Source organism: Accipiter gentilis, chromosome 6 (genome assembly GCF_929443795.1).
Source record: "Accipiter gentilis chromosome 6, bAccGen1.1, whole genome shotgun sequence".
Taxonomy (NCBI): Eukaryota; Metazoa; Chordata; class Aves; order Accipitriformes; family Accipitridae; genus Astur; species Astur gentilis.
In genome coordinates this window covers 8994632-9015143 of record NC_064885.1, presented here as the reverse complement: position 1 = coordinate 9015143, position 20512 = coordinate 8994632, and the positions used below count along the sequence as shown (strand labels likewise).

The following is a 20512-nucleotide window of genomic DNA, read 5'->3' as shown; positions in this document are numbered from 1 at the left end:
CTGCTCGGCCAATGAGAGAGCAGCGCGACAGCCCGGGCGTTGCCGACGCCGATTGGTTCCGCCGGGGGTTGGCGGTGGGGGGTGGAGGGGGGCGGTGGGCGATGCGCGCAGGCGCAGAGGCGTGGCGGAAGCGGAAGCGGCGCGGGAAGCGCTAAGATGGCGTACCAGACCTTCCGGCAGGAGTACCTGCAGGTGCCGCCCGTTACGCGGGCCTACACCACCGCCTGCGTCCTCACCACCGCCGCCGTGGTGAGTGGGGCCGCCCCGGCCGCGCTCACTCCGGCCCGCGCCTCCACAGACCCTCCTGAGGGCCCGGCTCCGTGGGTGGGGGGCGGTGGGGCCGGCTCCGCGGGGCCCCGGCCGGCCGCAGCCTGACAGACCCGGCAGCAGAAGGGAAGGCTGCTCGGAGGGTACCCGGGACGGGGCGGGGGGGTGTGAGGCTCCTGGGAGCCGTGCAGGTGGGCTGGGGAGAGGAGTGCGCTTGGGAAGGGTGGAAGGGGTTCCCTCAGACGCCCCCCTCTCCCCCCAGGGCCGGGTCTCTTCCCCTCGGGAAGCGGAGGGGTCCCCTAAAATCAGCGCTTCCAGAGCCCCCGCTGTCAGCCCACCGTAAAACCTGGGAAGGCGCAAAGCACAGAAAAATAGTAACAACGGGGGGGGGTTGGGGGGGTGGTGTGAATTGGTTGTTGAGGCTGGCTTTTGCTAGAAAGCTTGTTGTGCTGATTGACAACTTGTTGGGCTCTTTTTGGTACAGAGGAAGGGGGTTCCTTATTTGGGTGTGTACAACTTTTGCTTGGTGTACTGATTCCATCAACTGTTCTCTTTTTTTTTTTTCCCCAGCAATTAGAACTAATCACACCCTTTCAGCTGTATTTCAACCCTGAATTAATATTTAAACACTTTCAAGTAAGTGTTTTCTAAAGTATGAGAAGTTTGTAAGTAAACTCTTGAGTTTGCAAGTGCTTGTTCTCTCAAAATCGGGTGTTACAAATGACTATGACTTTTTGTGTTTTAAAAAAAGCTAATGAAGCTAGAGTGCCGATCACTGTATCTTAGCATAGGTCTTAGATTTGTTGACTGTAAAGGAGATTTCAGTCATATTGTTACTTGCTTTTCTATTTAGACAATAAAAATAAGCTGTCACGTTTAAAGTCCTTGTATTTGTCTTATTTCCAGGTATGGAGGTTAATCACAAACTACTTATTCTTTGGACCAGTTGGCTTTAATTTTTTATTTAACATGATCTTTTTGTATCCTTCATCAAGTTTGTTTTCTTTCCTTGGAAAGCAGAGCTCCACAGTACAGGCATATTGCTGTACAGGCATATTTCTATACAGGCATATAGGCAAAGGTTCAGTTCTGCTCCACTGTGAAGTTCCTGGGAGTTTAGCGATGCTGACTTCACTGATGTCATGAATGAATATCAATGGGATTTCTTTCAGAAGTTGGCAAGAACTTTGCCATTTATTTTTGTGGTGTTAAGACTTTGTTGTACAAGCCTGATCCTTCAGGTTGGTTCTGACATACAGGAGAAAATTCCAAGTAACTTTTTCCTCCTGGGTCTGAGCTCTCTGCTGAGGCACCCGGAAAGAGGCGGTTGATGAAGTAAATTGATACAAAACTTACATCTAAACTCATGTATAAATGAATCCTTTTCCACTTGGATCTTTCTTTAAACTCATTTGCAATCAAATTTTCCTGACCTGTGACTTCAGATATCGTTACTGCCGAATGCTTGAAGAAGGCTCTTTTCGAGGTCGGACGGCAGATTTTGTATTTATGTTCCTTTTTGGAGGACTTTTAATGACTGTATCCTTTTTTATTCCAAACAGCTTTAGTAAAGCTAAAATATGTGAATGAGAACTGAAACCGTGATGTTACTTTTATCTTCTTAGATGATAGTATATTTTGTTGTAGTAGGAGGACTATTGCTATTAAATACTGGCCTGGTCTTTCAGGCTTTTTGCTGCTTTACAGGATTATGAAAATGAGATTATCAGCTAAAAGGGGACTGCTCAAGTGTGTAATCATGCTCAGGTTGTCCAAGTGAAATGCTGGTGCTTCAGTGATTTCATGGTAAATTATACTTTAAAGAGATTATTCATGCTGCAGGTACCCTGAATCCTGCTATAGGTGTTGAATTTGACTGACAGTGGGTTTGATTTACTTGAGCCTCGGAAAGTAGAGTTAGCAGTTGTATGGAAGACATAGGATTGATTATAGGTTAAGCTGTGAAATTCTTCTCATGCTTGACCTCACAACACATACTTGGTGAACTGTTTTCTTTAACGACTCATCGCAGCTTTTTGGCCTGTTTGTGAACTTGGTTTTCCTGGGTCAGGCATTCACAATAATGCTCGTGTATGTATGGAGCCGCAGGAATCCTTATGTCCGTATGAACTTTTTTGGTCTTCTCATCTTTCAAGCCCCATTTCTACCCTGGGTATTGATGGGCTTTTCACTGCTTTTGGGGAACTCCATCATTGTGGATCTCCTGGGTAAGGAATTGCAAGAACCACAAGGATTTGTTCCTGCGAGTGTTTTACATGAAACAAAAAATGTGGAAAAAACAAACGGTTAAATGCCTCTTGCTTGGTGTTAGTCTGGTATAATGGTGCTATATTCATACCAGGCTTTTCTTGATTTCTAAACACTGTAGCGTATTTTGTACTGTAACAAGGATGGAAAGAGCTTCTGGTGCTTTGGCTTTTTATTGGTTGGAATCAGCCCAGGTATGTAATCTGATTGTGAGCATCAGACTATTGAAGTAAAATAGCTTATATTACTATTTTTGTCAACTCTAATAAAGCCATAACATTAGTATGTTCAATAATGACAAGCAGTTTTCCTTGTATTAATGTCTTGTAGTGTAAGTTAAGCTTTCCATCTGATGTCATTGTGCTTCATTGTTTTTTGTATTTCTGTATCTCTTACTGTATTTTCTGTGAAAGAATCAATGTGTGGTGGTTTGGTGGGGGTTTTTTTGCTGAAAACTCTAGTGAAGCATTTGGAGGTTGTAAAGGAGAAATATTGAAAAATCACCATTTGACTTTTGTTTTATATACTAGGCATTGCTGTTGGGCATATATATTTTTTCTTAGAGGATGTCTTTCCCAATCAGCCTGGTGGTGGAAGGCTTCTGAGAACACCATCTGTCCTGTAAGTATTGGTGTCTGATTTGGAACGGATGTAGAAGAAGTGCTTGCATGGAAAACTGTTTATAATTCAGTTGCATCAACTTCTGGTAAACTAGACAGTTTGAGGCAGAATTGTGGTGTGTCTGTACTTGCTCTTTTAGTTAACTCATGTGTTGCCAAACAAGGAAGGGGCGGGGGGGTGTGGTGTGTCTTAGCAGATGTGTAAGTGGGAACTAACTTCTTGCGAAGAAGGGTTAAAGCGGTTTTGTAACCCTTGATTTCTTTGGTGACGCTTTTTAGGCTTTGCTGAGTTTTGCCTGTTGGTGGCACCATAGATGCATGTCTCTTATTGAGGTGTGAGGAGTAAGAGTAGTCCTGCTGTGTATGAACACAGTGACTGAGGTGTTAAATATGTCGAATCTTTTTTTTTATCTGTAAATCATTCTCTATTTCACAACTTTGGCAAAAGACTATTGACTGTAATGTTTGTACTATTGAGCGGTGCTGCTACTACTCAGTTCCCTCTTGCGTAGAGGGCTGTAATCACCTGTAATGCTGTGCAGCAGCCTGGGTGAGAGAAGCTTGCCTGAACAACAGGGCAGCTGAGATATTGAAAGTTGAGCTCCGTGAGAGTTTTAGAACTGTCTAGAGCTGAACTGATTGTCTTTTTAATTATGCCAGCTTCCAGAGGCTAGTTAAAAAAAAATGTCATATTCAGACACCTGCTTAGTTTAACTGATGGGTCATACCTGTTTGACTGGACAAGTACACTTACACTGATAGTTTATTTCTGTTCAGTATAGGCTTTGTCTTCAGCAAGTAATTGTACCAGGTGATGGCTGCAGGAACGGCTGTCCCAGGACAGCTGTGCTGGTCACTTTTGTAGGCCTACACTATTCTAACTTGGCCTTAGCAGCTGGACACTGTTTCTGGTGAGGGCTACCTTCATATAAATGCAATTCTAGTCAAATTGAGAGTCCAATGACACATGAGCAGTAAGGGTATATTTGAGATTTCCCATTTTCAGAGGGTATATGCACCCAGCTGAGTGCAAGAGGAATCTTAAGGCTGTTGGAGCAATGTGTGCTGTCTCAGTAACTCTCTTCCTCTGGAAAGAGTTTCAGCCTGTCTTCAGGCTGCCATTAAAATCCTTTTACATGTCTGTGTTCGGAAGGCTGCTTATGATTCTTGTCTGGGTCTAGAATTGTGAATTTTTTCCCAGATGCTTTAATTTTTTTTTGATGTGTTGTAATCCTGTAATATCCCTGGTATTTTCTTTTTTCCTGTTCTGAAAACTTCTCTGAAATGGCCTGTCAGTCTGGGTGAAGAAAAATAATTCCTTCAGCTATTCTGAAACTGTCTTGTTAAACACACTTTACTTTTAAGACATATTTGATATAATGATTGCTTGTATGCAGCCTGTGGCTTTTTTGTTTGTTTATTTCAAAGAATGTACTAAATTTTTGTTTCTGGATAACAAATCTACACAGAGAGAACCTCTAACTAGTTTTGAGAGCAGCAAAATAACCTACGAGATTAAGCATGATTTTTGTAATAAATCAGAAACTCCAAGTTGCTAATGCTGTCTCAAATGCAGACTTTTCTGTGGATTTCAAGTCCGCTTGTCAATGCCTGCATCCTGCCTGTGAGATTGAGATAATACTGCCTGTATTTGACTCTTGCTTTGTCCCTGTCTCAGGATGTGAAGAGCTCTTCAGTATCCTATTCACATTTTGCTCCCTTGCCCTGGGAGAACATGCTAGCTGTGTGAAATTCTGCTTTACACTGGAGGCGGAATTTTAACTTTCAGCTGAATCTCGTCAGTCTTGGTTGATTTAGGCACATAATTCTAGACCTTCTTCCAGATGGCTCCTAACTGGAGAGCAAGTGTGGCTTGGGTATAAATCACCAGTGCTTTGGCAGACTGTTTCTGAGGGAGGGTGCTGTTACATGTGCAGAATTTGAGCAGTCTTGGTCTTATTGTGAAACACGTATTCTAAAGGGAAAAAAAACCCCCATCTTTTCTGTTTTCCAGGAAAGCAATATTTGATACACCGGAAGATGATCCTAATTACAATCCCTTGCCAGAAGAACGACCGGGAGGATTTGCATGGGGAGAAGGTCAGCGCCTTGGAGGCTAATGTGCCTGTGCCAAAACCCAGCGACAACTGGGAGAGACTGACCTGAATGAAGTTCCATACTGGGGACTTTCTCACTCCCCATGGCAGAAAGGACGCTTTTTGACAGCTCTATGGTTTTGAATACAAGCACTTTATGAAATGGCAGTCTAATCCAGGACACTTCCAGGCTACCAGTGTCTTTCCCAGTCAGGGAATTTATTGTGCTGGTAATGAAAATACTAATCCAGTGGAGCCAAAACCCTAAAACTGGAAACCATTTCCTGTCACCTTCAGTTAACAAGACTGCGAGTACTTGTTTAAAGTGATTTCTAAAGCATTTTTTTCAAGTTATTTGATACAGGAAACTATATGGGAAACTTTACAGGGGACAAAACCAACTTTTTGGGTTTTAACTCATTTTTTTTATTCTTGGATAAAACAGCTGCAAGATGGTTGAATGTGTAAGTCCCTATTTCAATGGCAAAAGTTTTTTCAATCTGAGATGCTATTGTCTCCAGTCTTGTTTGAATTGTAAGAAGTACAACGTGCAGCATAATGCAGTCTTTTCACTTTGCCAGTTGGGTTTCTGGAATGTGCCTCTGTGTGAATACACCTGCAGGCTGAGACTATGTTTTGATGACTTTTCCCCCAGAGGCTGTGTGTTCAGATGACCAGGTTTGAGTCTGACTGGTTTGTTTAAATAGGTAGTTCTACAAAATGCATCCCCACACATGCACAATTCTAACTGTTGTTAAATGACTTGGAGCACTAGGGAAGAAAACTTGTCTGGAGTCAGAACTGCTCAAATATCTCAGACAATGAGTTGAATAAAATGTCTTGTGGATCCTTGTTTTTGTTAATCCTTTGTGTAGTCCTGTAGCCTTGAGGCAGCTGGTGAAAAAGCAGAGGTTGGAAAAACAAGTCCCTGAAGAGACGGCATTAATGCCAGCTTTTCCCACGAGTGTTTCCAAGAACTGCTAGGAAACAGGATTGTCTGCTCACGATGTTCCGTTTGTGGTCTGTGTATGAAGCTTGTTGTGGGAGACCTGAGTGTCCAACACAGGTCAGTGACACTGAGTGGGATTTAGCTTGAAGTTAGGTTGATTATAAATATCTGTATGAGGAGCCACATAAGGAATTCGGAGCACAGTTCAGCTCGTCATGTTCTGTCATTCATAAGATGCTATGGACTGTACTGGGTAACTCTTTATTGATTATATTGTAATAGATAAAAAGAGATATTGTTGAAACTGCATCCTCCTCCTAAATTTGGGAGGATAGACTCACCCTTGACACGCGTGTGATCGTCTTGATTAGTCTCAGATTTTGCTGTTCTTAAAAACTGGCTACAGGTTTTTAACTTGTTTTGTAGTCCAGGAGATGAATGTGTTGGGATCTCACGGGGAAGTGCTTTGTCCACAAGCGTTGTATTAGATTCTGATAAACAAAATCGGTGAGTCCATTTGTATCTGCATTTTATCTGTTAAAGGTTATGAAAATTTAAGGGAGATTTTTTTTTTTCCAAAACAACTTTAAGTCTTACTTGTTAGAAGTACTAAAAATGTTTTGGACAAGGTTGCTTCAAGGTAGCTTGTGAGACAGGAATCCTTTTTGGGTTTCGTTTGTTGGGTTTTTGTGTTGTGGTGGTGGTGTTTTTAGTTCAGTGTTTAAGAGCCTCCTAGTAGTTTGCGGGTGGGAAGTTAGGGAGTGGGGATGAAGCAAGAAGACAGCCAGCCCTGTGGCTGGGGTAAAACCTTCTGTAAATGCGATTCCCCGGTGCGAAGCGGGCGAGGTGATGTGCCCCTTCCTGAGGACGACCTCCTGCTCCAAGTCGTGTTGTGATGAGACGGCTTGTCCATCCTTGCTCTTCCAAAGCTGCTTTCCTGGCACCGCTTCCTTCCGCTCTGGTGGGGTATTTCAGATTGTACCCCCCTCCTTGCAGGGAAGTGCCGCGGTATCCCTATCTGGGATTAACCTTGGCGTGTTGCTTGCTTGCACCCCAGGACAAGAAGGACTACTACTGGCAGGTCACCACCTAACCGCGAAACCATTCTCGGGCAGCGGGTCCCGCCGCGAGGTGTGTCTAAGTACCAGCGTCCTCCTGGGAGAGCGCGTCATGGGCCGTGTGTGATGTCAGAGACTGAGTGCCGGCGAATGGTACGTGGGAAGGCCGCGGGTCCCCGAGATGTTACCTGCCAGCCGGCTCTCTGCGGGCTCCCCTGCCGGGAGAGAGGCCGGGGCGAGGTGCCCGCGCCGCCGGAGCGGGCCGCGGGCCCCGTCCTCTCCGGCGGCGGGTCCCCGGACTACATCTCCCATAGTGCCCCGCTCCGGCCGGCGAGTCACGTGGGCGGGGCGGCGGCGCGAGAACGGCGATGACGCCGCGGCGGTTCTCCAGGCGGCGGCCGTATCCCGGGCGACGCGGGCGGCGGCGGCGGTGGGCGGCGGTCGGCGGGGCGATGCGGCACGGCGGCGAGGCGCCCCCGGCCAAGCGGCCCAAGGCGGCGGTGCGGCCCCCGCGCCCCGCCGAGCCGCACGGCTCCGCCGCGCCGCGCCGGCAGCCGCCGCCCGCCGGCTCGCAGCGTCGCGGCCTGCCCATCTTCCAGGCGCGGGAGCCGCTGCTGAGCCAGCTCCGCGGCCTCGACAGCGCCGTCCTCATCGGTGAGGGCCGGGCCGGGGCGGGGCGGGGGTGGGCGGCGGGGTTCCTCAGCGCCACAGCCCGGCCGGGCGGGTCCGGGGCGCCCCCTCGGCCCGGGGAGCCTCGCCGCGGCCGCCCGCTGAAGCGGGGCTCAGCGCCGGGGAGGCGGGCGGCGGGGAACGGCGCGGCCTGGGGGAAGGAACGGTTTGGGCGTAAACGTGGTGAATTGTCATGTTGCCGTGCGTGAGTTTCCGCTGGCGGAGGCGGCTGGTGGCTTGGTTTTTAGGGAGACGGCAAAAGTATTTCTCTCTCCTCTCTTGTTTTGCCATCTGCCTGGAGTTCAGTCAACTTAAAGCCAAACGGCGAACCCCTACGCTTTGGAAAAAGCATCTCCTCAGCTAAATTTTCGGGGACGTTCGCTCGTTTTATTAGGTTTCCTTCGAGGCCAAACTAATAAGCTGTTTGTCTGACTTCCAGGAGCTGAAGATGTGCAGCTTCCCACCTGGAAGTCTAAAGACTCAGCGTTTATTAGAATTAAATGAGAAATGCTTTGTATTTCACTCCTATAAGTGAACACTTAAAAAAAAAAAAAAAATCAGTCGTGGTAGCTGATGGGCACGACTGCATTTATCTCCTTTCCTCTCTACAATCCTGAGATTGTCATTATTGCTTGCTAAATATACAGTATAATATGCCACTTAGAATTTTGCAGCTGTGGAGTGAGGTAAAAAGGCTCACTCGTGATTTCCAGTCTGCAGCTGCAGTGCTTACAATTTGGCTTTCCAATTCTTCTCTGCTTGGTGGCCATCCTTCTGAATTTCTCATGCTGCTTCTTCCTTCTCTTGTCAGTCCTCACCTCACTCCCCCATGTGCTCTGTGCTGTTGCTGTCTTGCAAGGATTGAGAGTACAGGGCACTGTGTTCCAGAGCCTCACACTCTTTCACATAGAGCAATTCTTATAACAGGCCAGTAGAAAGCCGAAGGGGATCCGACTTGAGTCACAGGTGTGTTTTAAGCTGTAATAAAACGTGCAGGAAAACGACAGCGATGTTGAAAACATTCTCTGCTTTTCCATGCACATTGCACTTCAGATGGTTTCACTTGCGGTGCCTCTAAGCACTATGATTTGTACGACATGATAGCGTGCCCAGTAAGTTACGCTTTTTGCTGCTGAGGCTGTGGTAAGTATTGATGGTAGCTGTCTGTGTTGCATCTTTGGTAGAGGGGGTCTACACAGAGTTCGTGTTGGAAATACATCTGGCAGGAAATGGGATAGTGCTTGTTATGTTGTGTGCTAGTGCAGTATGGACAGAGGATACGTTCCCCTGAGCCTGAAAGGACCATCTCTGATTTCCAGAAGGTGCAGAGAAGGACTTGCTGGCTTGTTGGTGCCCTGAGTGCTCCTCTGAGAGCCTCAAACCTTAACTCACTACTTGCTGTTGTGACAAAAGCTTTAATTTGCTTACAGCTTTACTTTGAAACTTCCTAGTGCACAGTGTGAATATATGCATACAACCAAACTGATGTCTATTCCTTGCTCTGCATGGTTATCTTCTTACGTTGGCTGTGTTACACACCAAACGCGTCGTACCTAGACAGACTGGAATGTGTTTCTAAACCGGAGTGTGGCTGGAGAGAACCTGGGTGAAAGGAGTTTTGTAGAGGAGTGGTCTAGCAACTAGAGCAAGGCGTTGGGGTCTGTCTCTGGCCTGCCGCTGCTTTATGGTATGACTTTGGGCCAGCTGTCGAACCTCTTCCTGTCTTCAGCCTCCCCATCCTGAAATATGGTTAAAAGTTAACATAAAAAAATGGGTTGAGACCTTTCATTTGAAGATGCTATAAAAGGGAAAAACTATTCCCTTGATGTTCCTTAGGAGAAACGGGCTCAGGGAAGACCACTCAGATCCCTCAGTACCTCTACGAAGCGGGAATTGGCCGCCAAGGCATCATTGCTGTGACCCAACCTCGCAGAGTAGCAGCTATAGCCTTAGCTACCAGAGTCTCGGACGAGAAGAAGACAGAGCTGGGGAAACTGGTAGGTGCTTTACAGAGTCTTTAGAGATTTGGTTTAGTACTGCAGCATTGATGGGGCTGTATCAGGGCTTAATGGGTAAGATAAAAAACAGCCACAGGGGTAATAGGTACTCTTCATTTAATAATATGCTTGAACAGAAAAAAAATGGCTGTTTACCTGCTTCTGTGGCTTGGGGTGGGCCCTGTTTGACACTCTCTGTGGTATTTTACTTCTTGATTATTGTCTGTGTTCCTCCATTTGAAAAAATACTCGTTAATGAATAAAACAAAAATGTTGTGCTCTCTTCCATTGCTCCCTGTATCAAAAGTCACTGTCAAGGAGAGCAGAATGCTCAATCTGTGGAGATCTTTGAATCTGCAGGAGAAAAGTGGAGGAGAAAGACTTCCCCCTATGTAAAAACTTTGGAGAGCATGGAGTAGTTTCTAGCAGGGGAGGAAGGAAAGGAAACTTGGAGCATTTGTGATAAACTTCTAGTTGGGGAAAAAGCCAATTGGGATACAGTGTTGAGAGCATCCTTTGGGTGGATTATTAGATTTGCAAGATTAACTGCTCACAGACTGCAAATACACTGTTACCCTTTCCAGAGCCTCCTTGGAGTTCTAGTTGGCTCTGTCTGATGCATTGACCAGAGTGCTTTGTAGTCCTTCCTCATGGTACGATGGCAACGAGAAATGCAACTAACTTTGTGCTTGTACTTTCTGTAATGTTCACTTCCATAGGTTGGCTATACTGTACGCTTCGACGATCTTACATCTGATGAAACGAGAATCAAGTTTTTAACAGATGGAATGCTGCTTCGCGAAGCTATTGGGGACCCTATGCTGCGGAAGTACAGCGTTGTCATCCTGGATGAAGCCCACGAGAGGACGATCCATACTGATGTACTCTTTGGAGTGGTGAAAGCTGCTCAAAAGAAACGAAAGGAACTGGGCAAACTGCCACTAAAAGTATGTGCATCTAGGATGGAAACGAAGGGCAAGGGATGGGGCTTGGACTCCGAGTGCTATGAGTATCTCCTGGGGTTTGCTGAAGTGTTTGAAACTTCAGCCTTGACTATTTTTCTGTTCCTAAAAAGTCCCTTTAAATCTGAATAGTTAAGGGTGGCCAACTTACTATGTGTGGGCCTGATATGACGCGTCTGAACAAGGTATCTGGTCACCTCCATGCTGCCTTTTTTCATAAGAGCCTTCTGGGTGTGAGCTACAGACTAGATGCATTGTTGGGGGAAGTTTTGGTACTGTTGCTGAGAGCACCCTGGATACAGGAGCTCTCTCCCTGATACGACAGCTCTATGACATGTTCACACTGGGGAAGGAGGTTGCACGTGTGTGTTGGGTGGACATGTAATGAATTTATGTGAGTACATAACGAAGTGTGTGGAAGCACATTGGTTTTGATGGGGGAGGCACGTAGGGGACTGGTAGCGTCCTAGCACAGCCTTCTTCAATGGACCGTTCTACAGCCTGGCTTCGTGGGTACTCGTCTCTCTTTGTTAAGAAAACAAATTCTTTTGTCAGAAAAGAATTTTAGCACGTCTTTGCTCATTTTATCGTACCAACACATTACGCTTGTGTGATACCAAAGCTGATGGCTTTAACAAGGAAAGATCACTCTCTTCTGTCCCTTCTGTGCTTTTTGCTGTTCTGAGCAGCCTCAGAAAGCTGACTTTCAGCTAGTCCAGACTGGTAAGTGTCCTGCTGAATAGAAACTGCATGCTAACTCATCTTCTGCTCATATTGAAGGTGGTGGTCATGTCAGCTACGATGGATGTTGACCAGTTCTCCCAGTACTTTAATGGAGCTCCTGTTCTCTATTTAGAAGGCAGGCAGCATCCCATTCAGGTCTTTTACACCAAACAGCCTCAGAGTGATTACCTCCAAGCAGCACTTGTGTCAGTCTTCCAAATCCACCAGGTATGGCCGTCTTGTCAGGTTTGTGCCTCTCTGGGGCCATGGATTGTTGATTGGGGGGATCACAGCTTGCTGTGGCAGAAGGGATGGCTTGAGCTTGCGGCTGCCAGATCAGAGATGTCCCTGAAGTGCTCACTGCATCCTCTGGGAAAAGTGGGTGGTTAGGGAGCATGCTGGGTTAGTGAATTGGATTGGCTCAAGGGAGGGGTTGACAAATGCCAGTGGTGTTCTAAAAGTGAAAAGAAAGATTGGAAGTGGTCAACCATAAAGAGCCTTGGGTCATGTGGGGAAAATCCAGGTGTAAGCTAACAGTAGTGTGAAGGTGATTCTAATCTACTGTCAAAGTGTAACTGCAGAGCAAGCAGAAATCTATTAAAATGACACCTTATAGGCATTTTGTGACTAAATGTTTGAATGCAAAACTGCCAGATGTTTATGTCATTTAATTAAACTGCATTTAATGCTTTGAAGATGCTGTTGCTGTTAGGATTTGGGGACTTGTACATCAAGGCTAGAGTTGAAAGGAGACTGCTAAGCAAAGCTCTCTGATGTCAGTTCATACCCAATACCTAAATGTTCCTCTCACCCGAGTTCTCTGTTTACTGGCTTGTACCTGGGTGCTTGCTGGCTCTCTCATTTGCATGTCCTGGACAGTTACTTATGAAATAGACATGTGACTTTAAGCGACTCCTCCATCCTGTTAAGACTCAGTCCTGCAAAATGTAGTTTACTCTTCACCTCTGGTGAATCCATGGAGAACTTCAGCCTGCTGCATACCTTGCACCACATGTGTGTCTTTTCTTTCTTCCTTACCTGCTTTGCTGACTTGCTGTCAGGACAACATCTCATTACAATCTCGGTTCTGTCTCCCTATCCAAACCATCTTAACTTCTCACTTGCTTTTGCCTCTGGCTCCAGGAAGCACCCTCTTCTCAGGACATCCTGGTGTTTCTGACTGGTCAGGAAGAAATTGAAGCAATGACCAAAACATGTCGAGACATTGCCAAGCATCTCCCTGATGGCTGCCCACAGATGATGGTGATGCCTCTTTATGCTTCTTTGCCCTACTCTCAACAACTCCGTGTCTTTCAGGCTGCCCCCAAGGTGAGGCAATGTGATGGGTAAACAGGGTGAGTTTGCTTGCATGAGTGTTTGGAAGAAGCATATGGAATTTAAAGGGTTAAAGCTGCATGTACTGATAGTAAGTGATAGCCTCCACTGTCTTTAGGCTGAATGGTTGCAGTGTGATATAAGACAATGCAATGCATCTGTAATGGTACTAACAGATACATACAATAAGTCATCTGGGATCATAAAAAGAAGGAAGGGTCAGGGGGAGTGAAAAGGGCAGTGGAATTGAAACTTGCCCCATTTTATAGGAATTTTACGTCCATATCACAAAAAAGCTACAGCAGTCAATGGGCCAAATACTAAGAAAGCTAAAAACCTGGGCATATTTGGCAGGGCCGTAAAAAAAGGAAATTCTGCTGCCTCAGGCACTTTTGTACCTATTTAGCAGATAAATAAGAATTCAGATCTTGTACTTGTGCCAGAAATGAAACCAAAATAGTTTAAAGACTTATTGATAACAGCTGTCCTGGGTGGTGTATTTTGTTGCAAGTGTAAGCACATGTTTTAGAAACTGATTAGGAGCTAGAGATTATCTTAATTTACAAGAGTTGGCGTAGCAAGCATGGCATGTGGTCATAACATGCTGCAACGCTATGTAGGCTTGGCCCATGCTGGCCAAAAGTAGCAGTGTTTCTTCATTGCAGCTAATCTAAGCTGGCTTTTGACTGGCTTTTGTTTGCTTTTCCTTCCAGGGCTGTCGCAAAGTGATCCTCTCCACCAACATTGCAGAAACCTCCATCACCATTGCGGGAATAAAATATGTTGTGGACACAGGCATGGTCAAAGCAAAGAAGTACAGCCCTGGTGAGGAATTCTAAGGAGCAATGCAGAGATTGTTTTCAGTTTTGTAGAAGTTATTTGAGGCAATGAGCCCCACTGAGAACTCATTTAAAACACCCTCTGCGCTGTCTAAATTAATATCCTAGGTTTTAGGTGTGGGTTTTGGTGTTGTGTTTTGGTTGTTTTTTTGGTTTTTTGAGTACCAGCCATGTGGGGGTAAAAATCTGTCAAATATGAATCTTCTCTTCAAGGACACAGTGCATGATAGCTTTGCTTCAGGGTGCTAAACCAAGGAAAGTCTGAGCAATATTTGGATGGCAGACCCTGGGATTTTGTTGTTGTTAATCCTACATGTTTTTCAAAGCTGTGCATTACACAGACATTGACTGAAGTGATGCTTTTCCATACATAGAAATTGGTCTGGAAGTGTTGGCAGTCCAGCGGGTGTCGAAGGCCCAGGCTTGGCAACGCACAGGGAGAGCAGGGCGAGAGGACAGTGGGATCTGTTACCGGCTCTACACAGAGGATGAGTTTGAGAAGTTTGACAAAATGACAATACCTGAGATACAGAGGTGAGGACAGCACCCTGATACCGTCATACGTCTTGCCACACCTCTTTTATGTACTGTTACGGATGGAGCTGTGTAAAGAACTGAGCAGCAAAACTGGATCTAGGGTCTGACTGATTGACTTTTAAGAAAAATGAACTGTGGAGACTAAACAGAAAAATTAGGAAGCATTTGCTCAGGGTGGACAGTTGGGCTCTGAGTGTCCAAACACATGAGCGATAGTTCTCTTGACTTTCCTCCAAATCTTGAACTTGCCTCTCACCCTTTCTGGTTTAGGAAGTAAGGCTTCACCAGCCAGCATTGGACTAGTCTGTCAAGTTGCAGGACAGATCTGAGGACTCTTATCTCAGCTTATAGACAAGAAGAAGAAAAGAAAAAAGGAATTAAAAAAAGAAGAGAACAATCTCAGTTATTTTTTCTGCCTATGTAGGTGTAACCTGGCCAGCGTGATGCTTCAGCTCCTTGCTCTGAAAGTTCCCAATGTGCTCACCTTTGACTTCATGTCCAAACCATCTCCTGGTAAGTGGTTACAAAGGCAGCCTTGGAAAAAAAATGACAAATGAGTCACTGAGGAATTGCTTAAAAATAATGTCTTCAGGCCAGCCAGAGAAAATGGAGTATGGAAGGTCAGGGCTGTGAAAGAGGAGCAGCCTCTCTCTGCTGCATCTTCTGCTGGTGGTCCAGAAGTCTCAGATTCATTCGCGTCTCATTGCTTGTGCTCGGTCTCATCAGAGCAGCCATGGTTATGGTTATGGCAGAGAGCTGGAGAGTCTGGCTTCCAAACAGAGCAGGGAGCAGTTCTGAGTCATAAAGAACATGAAGGTGTGCCTTGACTGTCAAGGAAAGTCATAGAGAATGTCACGCAGCTTCTGCTTAAAGCTAGAGGTGACAGCTTTAGTTTTGCCTCCGGTTTTGCTGCTTAAATTGGAAAAGGTGATTGTTCTACTGGATAGAGGGGGATAAACCAGAGTTTGGGGCACTAATTTCTCTACGCAGAAAGTACTTGTCCCTCTGACCAGGGGAAAGAGGTGGTGATGGTACCAGCTCATCCTTCACATCCTTGCCAGTACCAGCCAGGAGGCCTCACAGCCGGAACATCCTTGTTTTGACAGATGCCATTCAAGCAGCAATTGAGGAGCTGGACCTGCTGGGAGCTGTGGAACGAAAGAAAGATCAGCTTGTCCTAACCCCCCTGGGAAGGAAGATGGCAGCCTTTCCACTGGAACCAAAGTTCTCTAAAGTAAAAACTACAGAAAAATCAGCTAATTCTTATCTCATGTACTCTTCCCAGTAACATTGTAATTTTTCTTTCAAACTGCTTAAACAAGGTCTGGAATTTGGGGTGACTGCAGCTGTACTAGTATATTTGCCATACATTAATGAAGCACAGCTTTATTTACAGCAGCTGTGTGCTGGTTTGCTTGTTGTTTAATTCAGGGAGATCTTTTAAAAGATAATTTATTTCCTCTGGCACCTCTGAAGCTGAAACAAGCCTAATTTCCTTGCGATTTCTGGGGTTGCTGGTAGCACTGTTCAGCAGTTTCATGAAGTGCCTCATGCTGTAGTTGATTTTAGTTGCCATGTTTGTACTGTATATGAACTGGCCAGTCTCAGGAAAGAGCATGACAGTTGCTGTTAAAGGTGCCTGGTGGGCCCATAGGAGGATTTACCATTATCTCTAGGCCCAAATGTTTATGAAATTGTCTTGAACAATGCCTGGTAAAGTTCCTGGGCTGCGAGTGAGCAGAAAAGTCTGCCCATCTGCAGTGGATTTGGTCGACCAAAAATCAGTTTTGTTCTGTGATTTGCAGACCATCCTCATGTCCCCCAAATTCCACTGTACAGAAGAGATCCTGACCATCGTGTCGCTGTTATCAGTGGACAGTGTCCTCTACAATCCCCCTGCCCGGCGGGAGGAAGTGCAATCCGTCAGGAAGAAATTCATCTCCAGTGAGGGGGATCATCTTACCCTGCTCAGCATGTACAGGGCCTTCAAAAATGTCAGTGGCAACAAGGTAGGATGCTCCAAGGATGCCAGTGCTCTCTGGGGGGCTCATGGTGGTGAGGAGCTTTTTTGGCATACAGAGGAGTGACATCTGCATCCTTCACGGTTGATGCAATATGCATACTTCCAAAGCAATGAGAAGAGAGGACTTACTCATCCTTTACAATTGAGTAATTGGAGAAAGCTGTTCAAATGCCGAAGGTTCCTCAGAAAGCTGTAGCAAAACTGGTTATCAAAGCTTCATGAGGCCAGTTCTGTAATCAGAGCCAGGTCTCTTCCTTCACTGGTTCCAGCTGGAAACAGGAGGGAGTGGGAGAGTGTTGAGACTTGCTGATAAATACCTAGACATGCTCTTTGGCAAGATTCGTTGCAGAAACACTGAGCATATTTACAAGCAGATTTTGATTTATTCTACCCTATAAACTCCTCAGTTTCATTTGTAGATCTGTAGACTAGTGTACCCCATTCATTGCAACATCTGTCATTCTTAGGCGATTTGTTTTCACAACCTGTGGGACAGCAAGTGCTGTTTTGCAGCACTCGGTGGCCTTGCAGAGCAATTCTGAGTGGGAAGAGAACAATGTGCTGTTTCTTAGCACTGTGGAAGGGATTGTAGACAGAGGGGAGTAATCAGGGGTAGAAATATGACAAGGAACTGGGTTAGCATCTTCTCTCTGAGAAAGATGGGGTGTTTGGGGGATTCTGCTTTTCATGGTATCTGAAGACTGTCATGCTTCTTGGGTGAAGAAACAGGCCCTTCTAACTCCTGGTGTCTCTGCTGCAGGAATGGTGCAGAGAGAACTTTGTCAACAGCAGGAACATGATGCTTGTGTCAGACGTCAGAGCTCAGCTCAGGGACATTTGTGTAAAGGTAACTTGTGCCATACTGTATTTCTTTTTCACCTGTTTGTATTTTTGTTTGTCCCCAAACTGATTTCGCTGTGCTCCAAGTCCCAGTCTGCCATGAATAGTCAGGTAAAATTCTTAACTCTGCAGCTGCGCCCCAAAATCTCAGAGCTGCAGCACTCAGTGGGTTGAGGAGATGTGAAGAGGGAAGGGGAGCTCTGGGAAGGCTTCTCAGCTAGAAGATTGTTTTTCCTAAGGGGTTTCACTGCTTTAGTGTAGATGTGACTGTGCTATTTGCGTCACTGAGTGGTATCAGCCTCAGCAGCCCATGCTGGCTGGCTTTTTCACAGAGTCAGCCATTCAATTTAACAGCAGTTTTCACATCAGCACTGTTCCTGCCAGTCACAGAGCATAAGGCACAGCGTGGGAGCTGCTGCTGAATTGCTTGCAGTCTGTATGTGACATGGGAGCAGCCATTCAGCACCCCTGTCCTGCTGTGAATGCTAGTTGGCCTGAAACTCACTCCCAGGAGAATCTAGATCCATTTTGCAGCTCATAATTTGTTTGCTATTAGTCTGGATTAGCCTAACATCTACCTGAGCTGAATTCCTAGTGGTCCTTTTATATTTCCCATGCTAGCAGAATTGACGACACAATATTGCCTGATCTCAGAAGCCCACTACCATGGGGCTGTGTTTCCCCACGAGGGTGCATATACACACTTGCTTACTCTTGTGTCTCATGCTGCTGAACAGCTATCGATACCGATTCAGTCCTCCCGCTCAGACACGGGAAACATCCGCCGCTGCCTGGCTCACAGCCTCTTCATGAACGCCGCGGAGCTGCAGCCAGATGGCACCTACAGAACCGTGGACTCTCACCAGTTGGTGGCCATCCACCCCTCCTCCGTGCTCTTCCACTGCAAGCCAGCCTGCGTGGTTTACAACGGGCTGCTTCACACCAACAAGTGCTATATGCGGGACCTGTGCGTGGTGGATGCAGACTGGCTGTACGATGCAGCACCTGACTATTTCCGCAAGAAGGTCCGAACAGCCAAGAACTGACCTGTGGGTCTGGGACCAACAGGTTCAGGGTTTTTATGCTGACCCTAAAAGACTATTTTTTTTGTTTTGTAATGAATGTACGGGAGCAGTAGAGCTTTGCCTTGCAAAATGGGTAAAAACCTTAGAGGAAAGTGTCTTCTCCATGAGAGCCAGGCCTCACAAGTGTCTTAGAGGCTTAGAACAATTTAACAGTTAATCTGTAAAAAGGGGAACATAGTATGTACTCTGTGCACAGGTGTATGTGTGTGTGATAAACCTATACTGGGGGAGAAAGGGGAGCTGGTATCAGCTTCCAGTTTTTAACGCTTACTGAAGTTTAACAGGCTTAGATAGGAAATGAAATCCTAAGAGCTCTTCTGAGCAGATTTTGTATTTTTGACGATTGTGCTTTTATCCTTAGCAAGTTTTACTGGCGAAATAGGAGAAAAAATTTTTAAATGTATACATACAGGGAAAAAAGCGCCTTTTTTTACTATATCTAGAAGGGAGGTGCTACTGTCTTTTACTTCATCAAACATTTTTCTGCCTGTATGCCATGTTCACTGTCTTGGGACCTTACGAAGGCCAGTAGTGGGAAGGCCTGCTTGGACAAGGTCTTCACTACTTGTGTCTAAGCCTCAGGGGCTGGCAGTGGTTTCTTGGAGAGGTTGTCCAGCTGCTTACATGTTTGGCATCATCTCTGTTCACCCTTTTGCTGTTAGGGCATGTTGTTCCTCAGCAAATATTTCTGGCTTTTCTGACTCTTGTCTGTGCACTTCTAGTTTTGGAGTTGGCACACCAGCCACAACAGCTAATCAGGCCAATTTGAGGGAGACTTAGCAAAATGAGAGTGAAGATGCGGTTTAGGGATTGCACTTCCTTTAAAGATCCTTGATTCATCAAATGTTTGTGTCTTCTGCTCTGACACCAGTGCTTCTTCCCCATTCTGCCTCCACCAACCCTGTACCGGTTGTACTTTGGTTTTCCTTTAGAAGTTTGGAGCTTGACATTGTCAAGAACCACAGATCTACCATTATTATCTATTATTTGGGTTTTTTCTTCCATATTCCCTTGGCGTTTACCCATCTCTTTGTTTCCCGTTGGACAAAAGTGGCAATACCAAACTAATCGTCTTTTTAAGTACTGGAATTAAGAAATTAGTCCCACTCTAAAGGGAAAACTTGTTCTTTAATGTGCAGGAATTTGATGTGCAGGAAAGTGGATTTATTCCATTATCACTGTGTGTTGGTGGGGGGAAAAATGTTTTTAAATGATATCCTAAGTACTTCTAAAATAACCTCTCTGGGAGAGGTAATTTCCAGTTTCAACAGAGTCTGTTGACATAGTGTAATTTATACCGATTTTTGGACAAGTTGAACTAAAGCTGGTTAGGTGTCTGATAGGGTGGGAGAGGAAGCTGTTCTGCACATGCAGGGTCATTCTGTAATATAATGGGGTTACTTTACATGGGCTGTGATGGGATTGTCCTTGTATCCTTTAAATAGCAACTTTTTTAAAGAAACAGCTTATAACATATTAATAGGGCTGCTCAGGGATACAGTCATATTGACTATTGGCAAGCCCTTATTCACTCCATTTGCTTGGGGAAAGCTGCTGACTTTGCTTGTGATCTGTGGGGACAAGTTGTATTTGCCATGTAATAATTTGTCCTTTCTGGTTACACGCAAAACGGTTACACAACACGTTGTAATATGTCTTTTCTTTGGGCTCCAGTATTGGCTTACCTTGGTTTTCTCTTTGAAAACTGGGGCAAATACCTCCTTTGTTCTTTTTTCTGCTGTTAGCCGGACTGTCGCTTGTGCTGATCTGCAAATTGCCATCTCCCGAAGAGTGTAAGCAGGTGCCTGGTGTACCTGGAATGGTCTCATCTCTCAGCCTGTTCTTAGGAAGGGTGATACTGAATGTCTGCAGGGGTGCAGTGGAAAGGCACACACATCCCTTTGTTGTGCCTCTTTGCAATGTTGTTCTTTAGTGGTTTGAAAAAAAAAGAAAAGAAAAAAAAAGGGGGCGTGAGTTGCTATTTTTGTATGTATGACTAGCTGCAGTTTTGGATTGATATTTCAAGAGTATGCGGTTATTTCAGTTGTTCTTACTTACATGAATTGCAGGGAATTGTTGAAGCATTGTATCTGTTTCTTGGTTTTATAGACTTTGCATCTGTAGAGGAAAATGGAGCATAAGCACAGTTTGTTTGGGCAGTCTTAAACAGACTCTTAAATTAAGAGGGAGGGGATGGGTGTTTATTTCAAACTAATTTGTATAATTTTCCCAAAATAAAGAAGT

The 20512-nt window shown here is 45.5% G+C and overlaps 2 protein-coding genes across 5 annotated transcripts; both read left to right on the top strand.

The window, feature by feature from the left end:
* The first annotated feature begins 110 nt into the window (after positions 1–110).
* DERL2 (derlin 2) lies at positions 111–6103 on the top strand. Of its 3 annotated transcripts, XM_049802013.1 has the most exons (7): positions 111–249; positions 838–903; positions 1174–1247; positions 1713–1806; positions 2300–2495; positions 3066–3156; positions 5170–6103. In XM_049802013.1, exons 1-7 carry the CDS (start codon positions 157–159, stop codon positions 5273–5275), a joined length of 720 nt encoding a protein of 239 aa, XP_049657970.1. In that variant the 5' UTR covers positions 111–156; the 3' UTR covers positions 5276–6103. The 3 variants fall into 3 exon arrangements, 1 of the variants encoding a protein (XP_049657970.1); XR_007506252.1 differs by lacking the exon at positions 5170–6103 and having other exon boundaries at positions 2300–2729; positions 3066–3155; XR_007506253.1 differs by lacking the exons at positions 1174–1247; positions 1713–1806; positions 2300–2495.
* Positions 6104–7780: 1677 nt separating this feature from the next.
* Positions 7781–20512, top strand: DHX33 (DEAH-box helicase 33). Of its 2 annotated transcripts, none has more exons than XM_049801993.1 (12): positions 7781–7912; positions 9764–9924; positions 10644–10871; positions 11667–11837; positions 12753–12938; positions 13658–13769; positions 14158–14317; positions 14745–14833; positions 15427–15554; positions 16126–16329; positions 17104–17190; positions 17921–20512. In XM_049801993.1, the coding sequence occupies exons 3-12, from the start codon at positions 10713–10715 to the stop codon at positions 18227–18229; spliced, it is 1605 nt and encodes a 534-aa protein (XP_049657950.1). In that variant the 5' UTR covers positions 7781–7912; positions 9764–9924; positions 10644–10712; the 3' UTR covers positions 18230–20512. The 2 variants fall into 2 exon arrangements, with proteins under 2 accessions (XP_049657950.1, XP_049657949.1); XM_049801992.1 differs by lacking the exon at positions 7781–7912 and adding an exon at positions 8106–9070.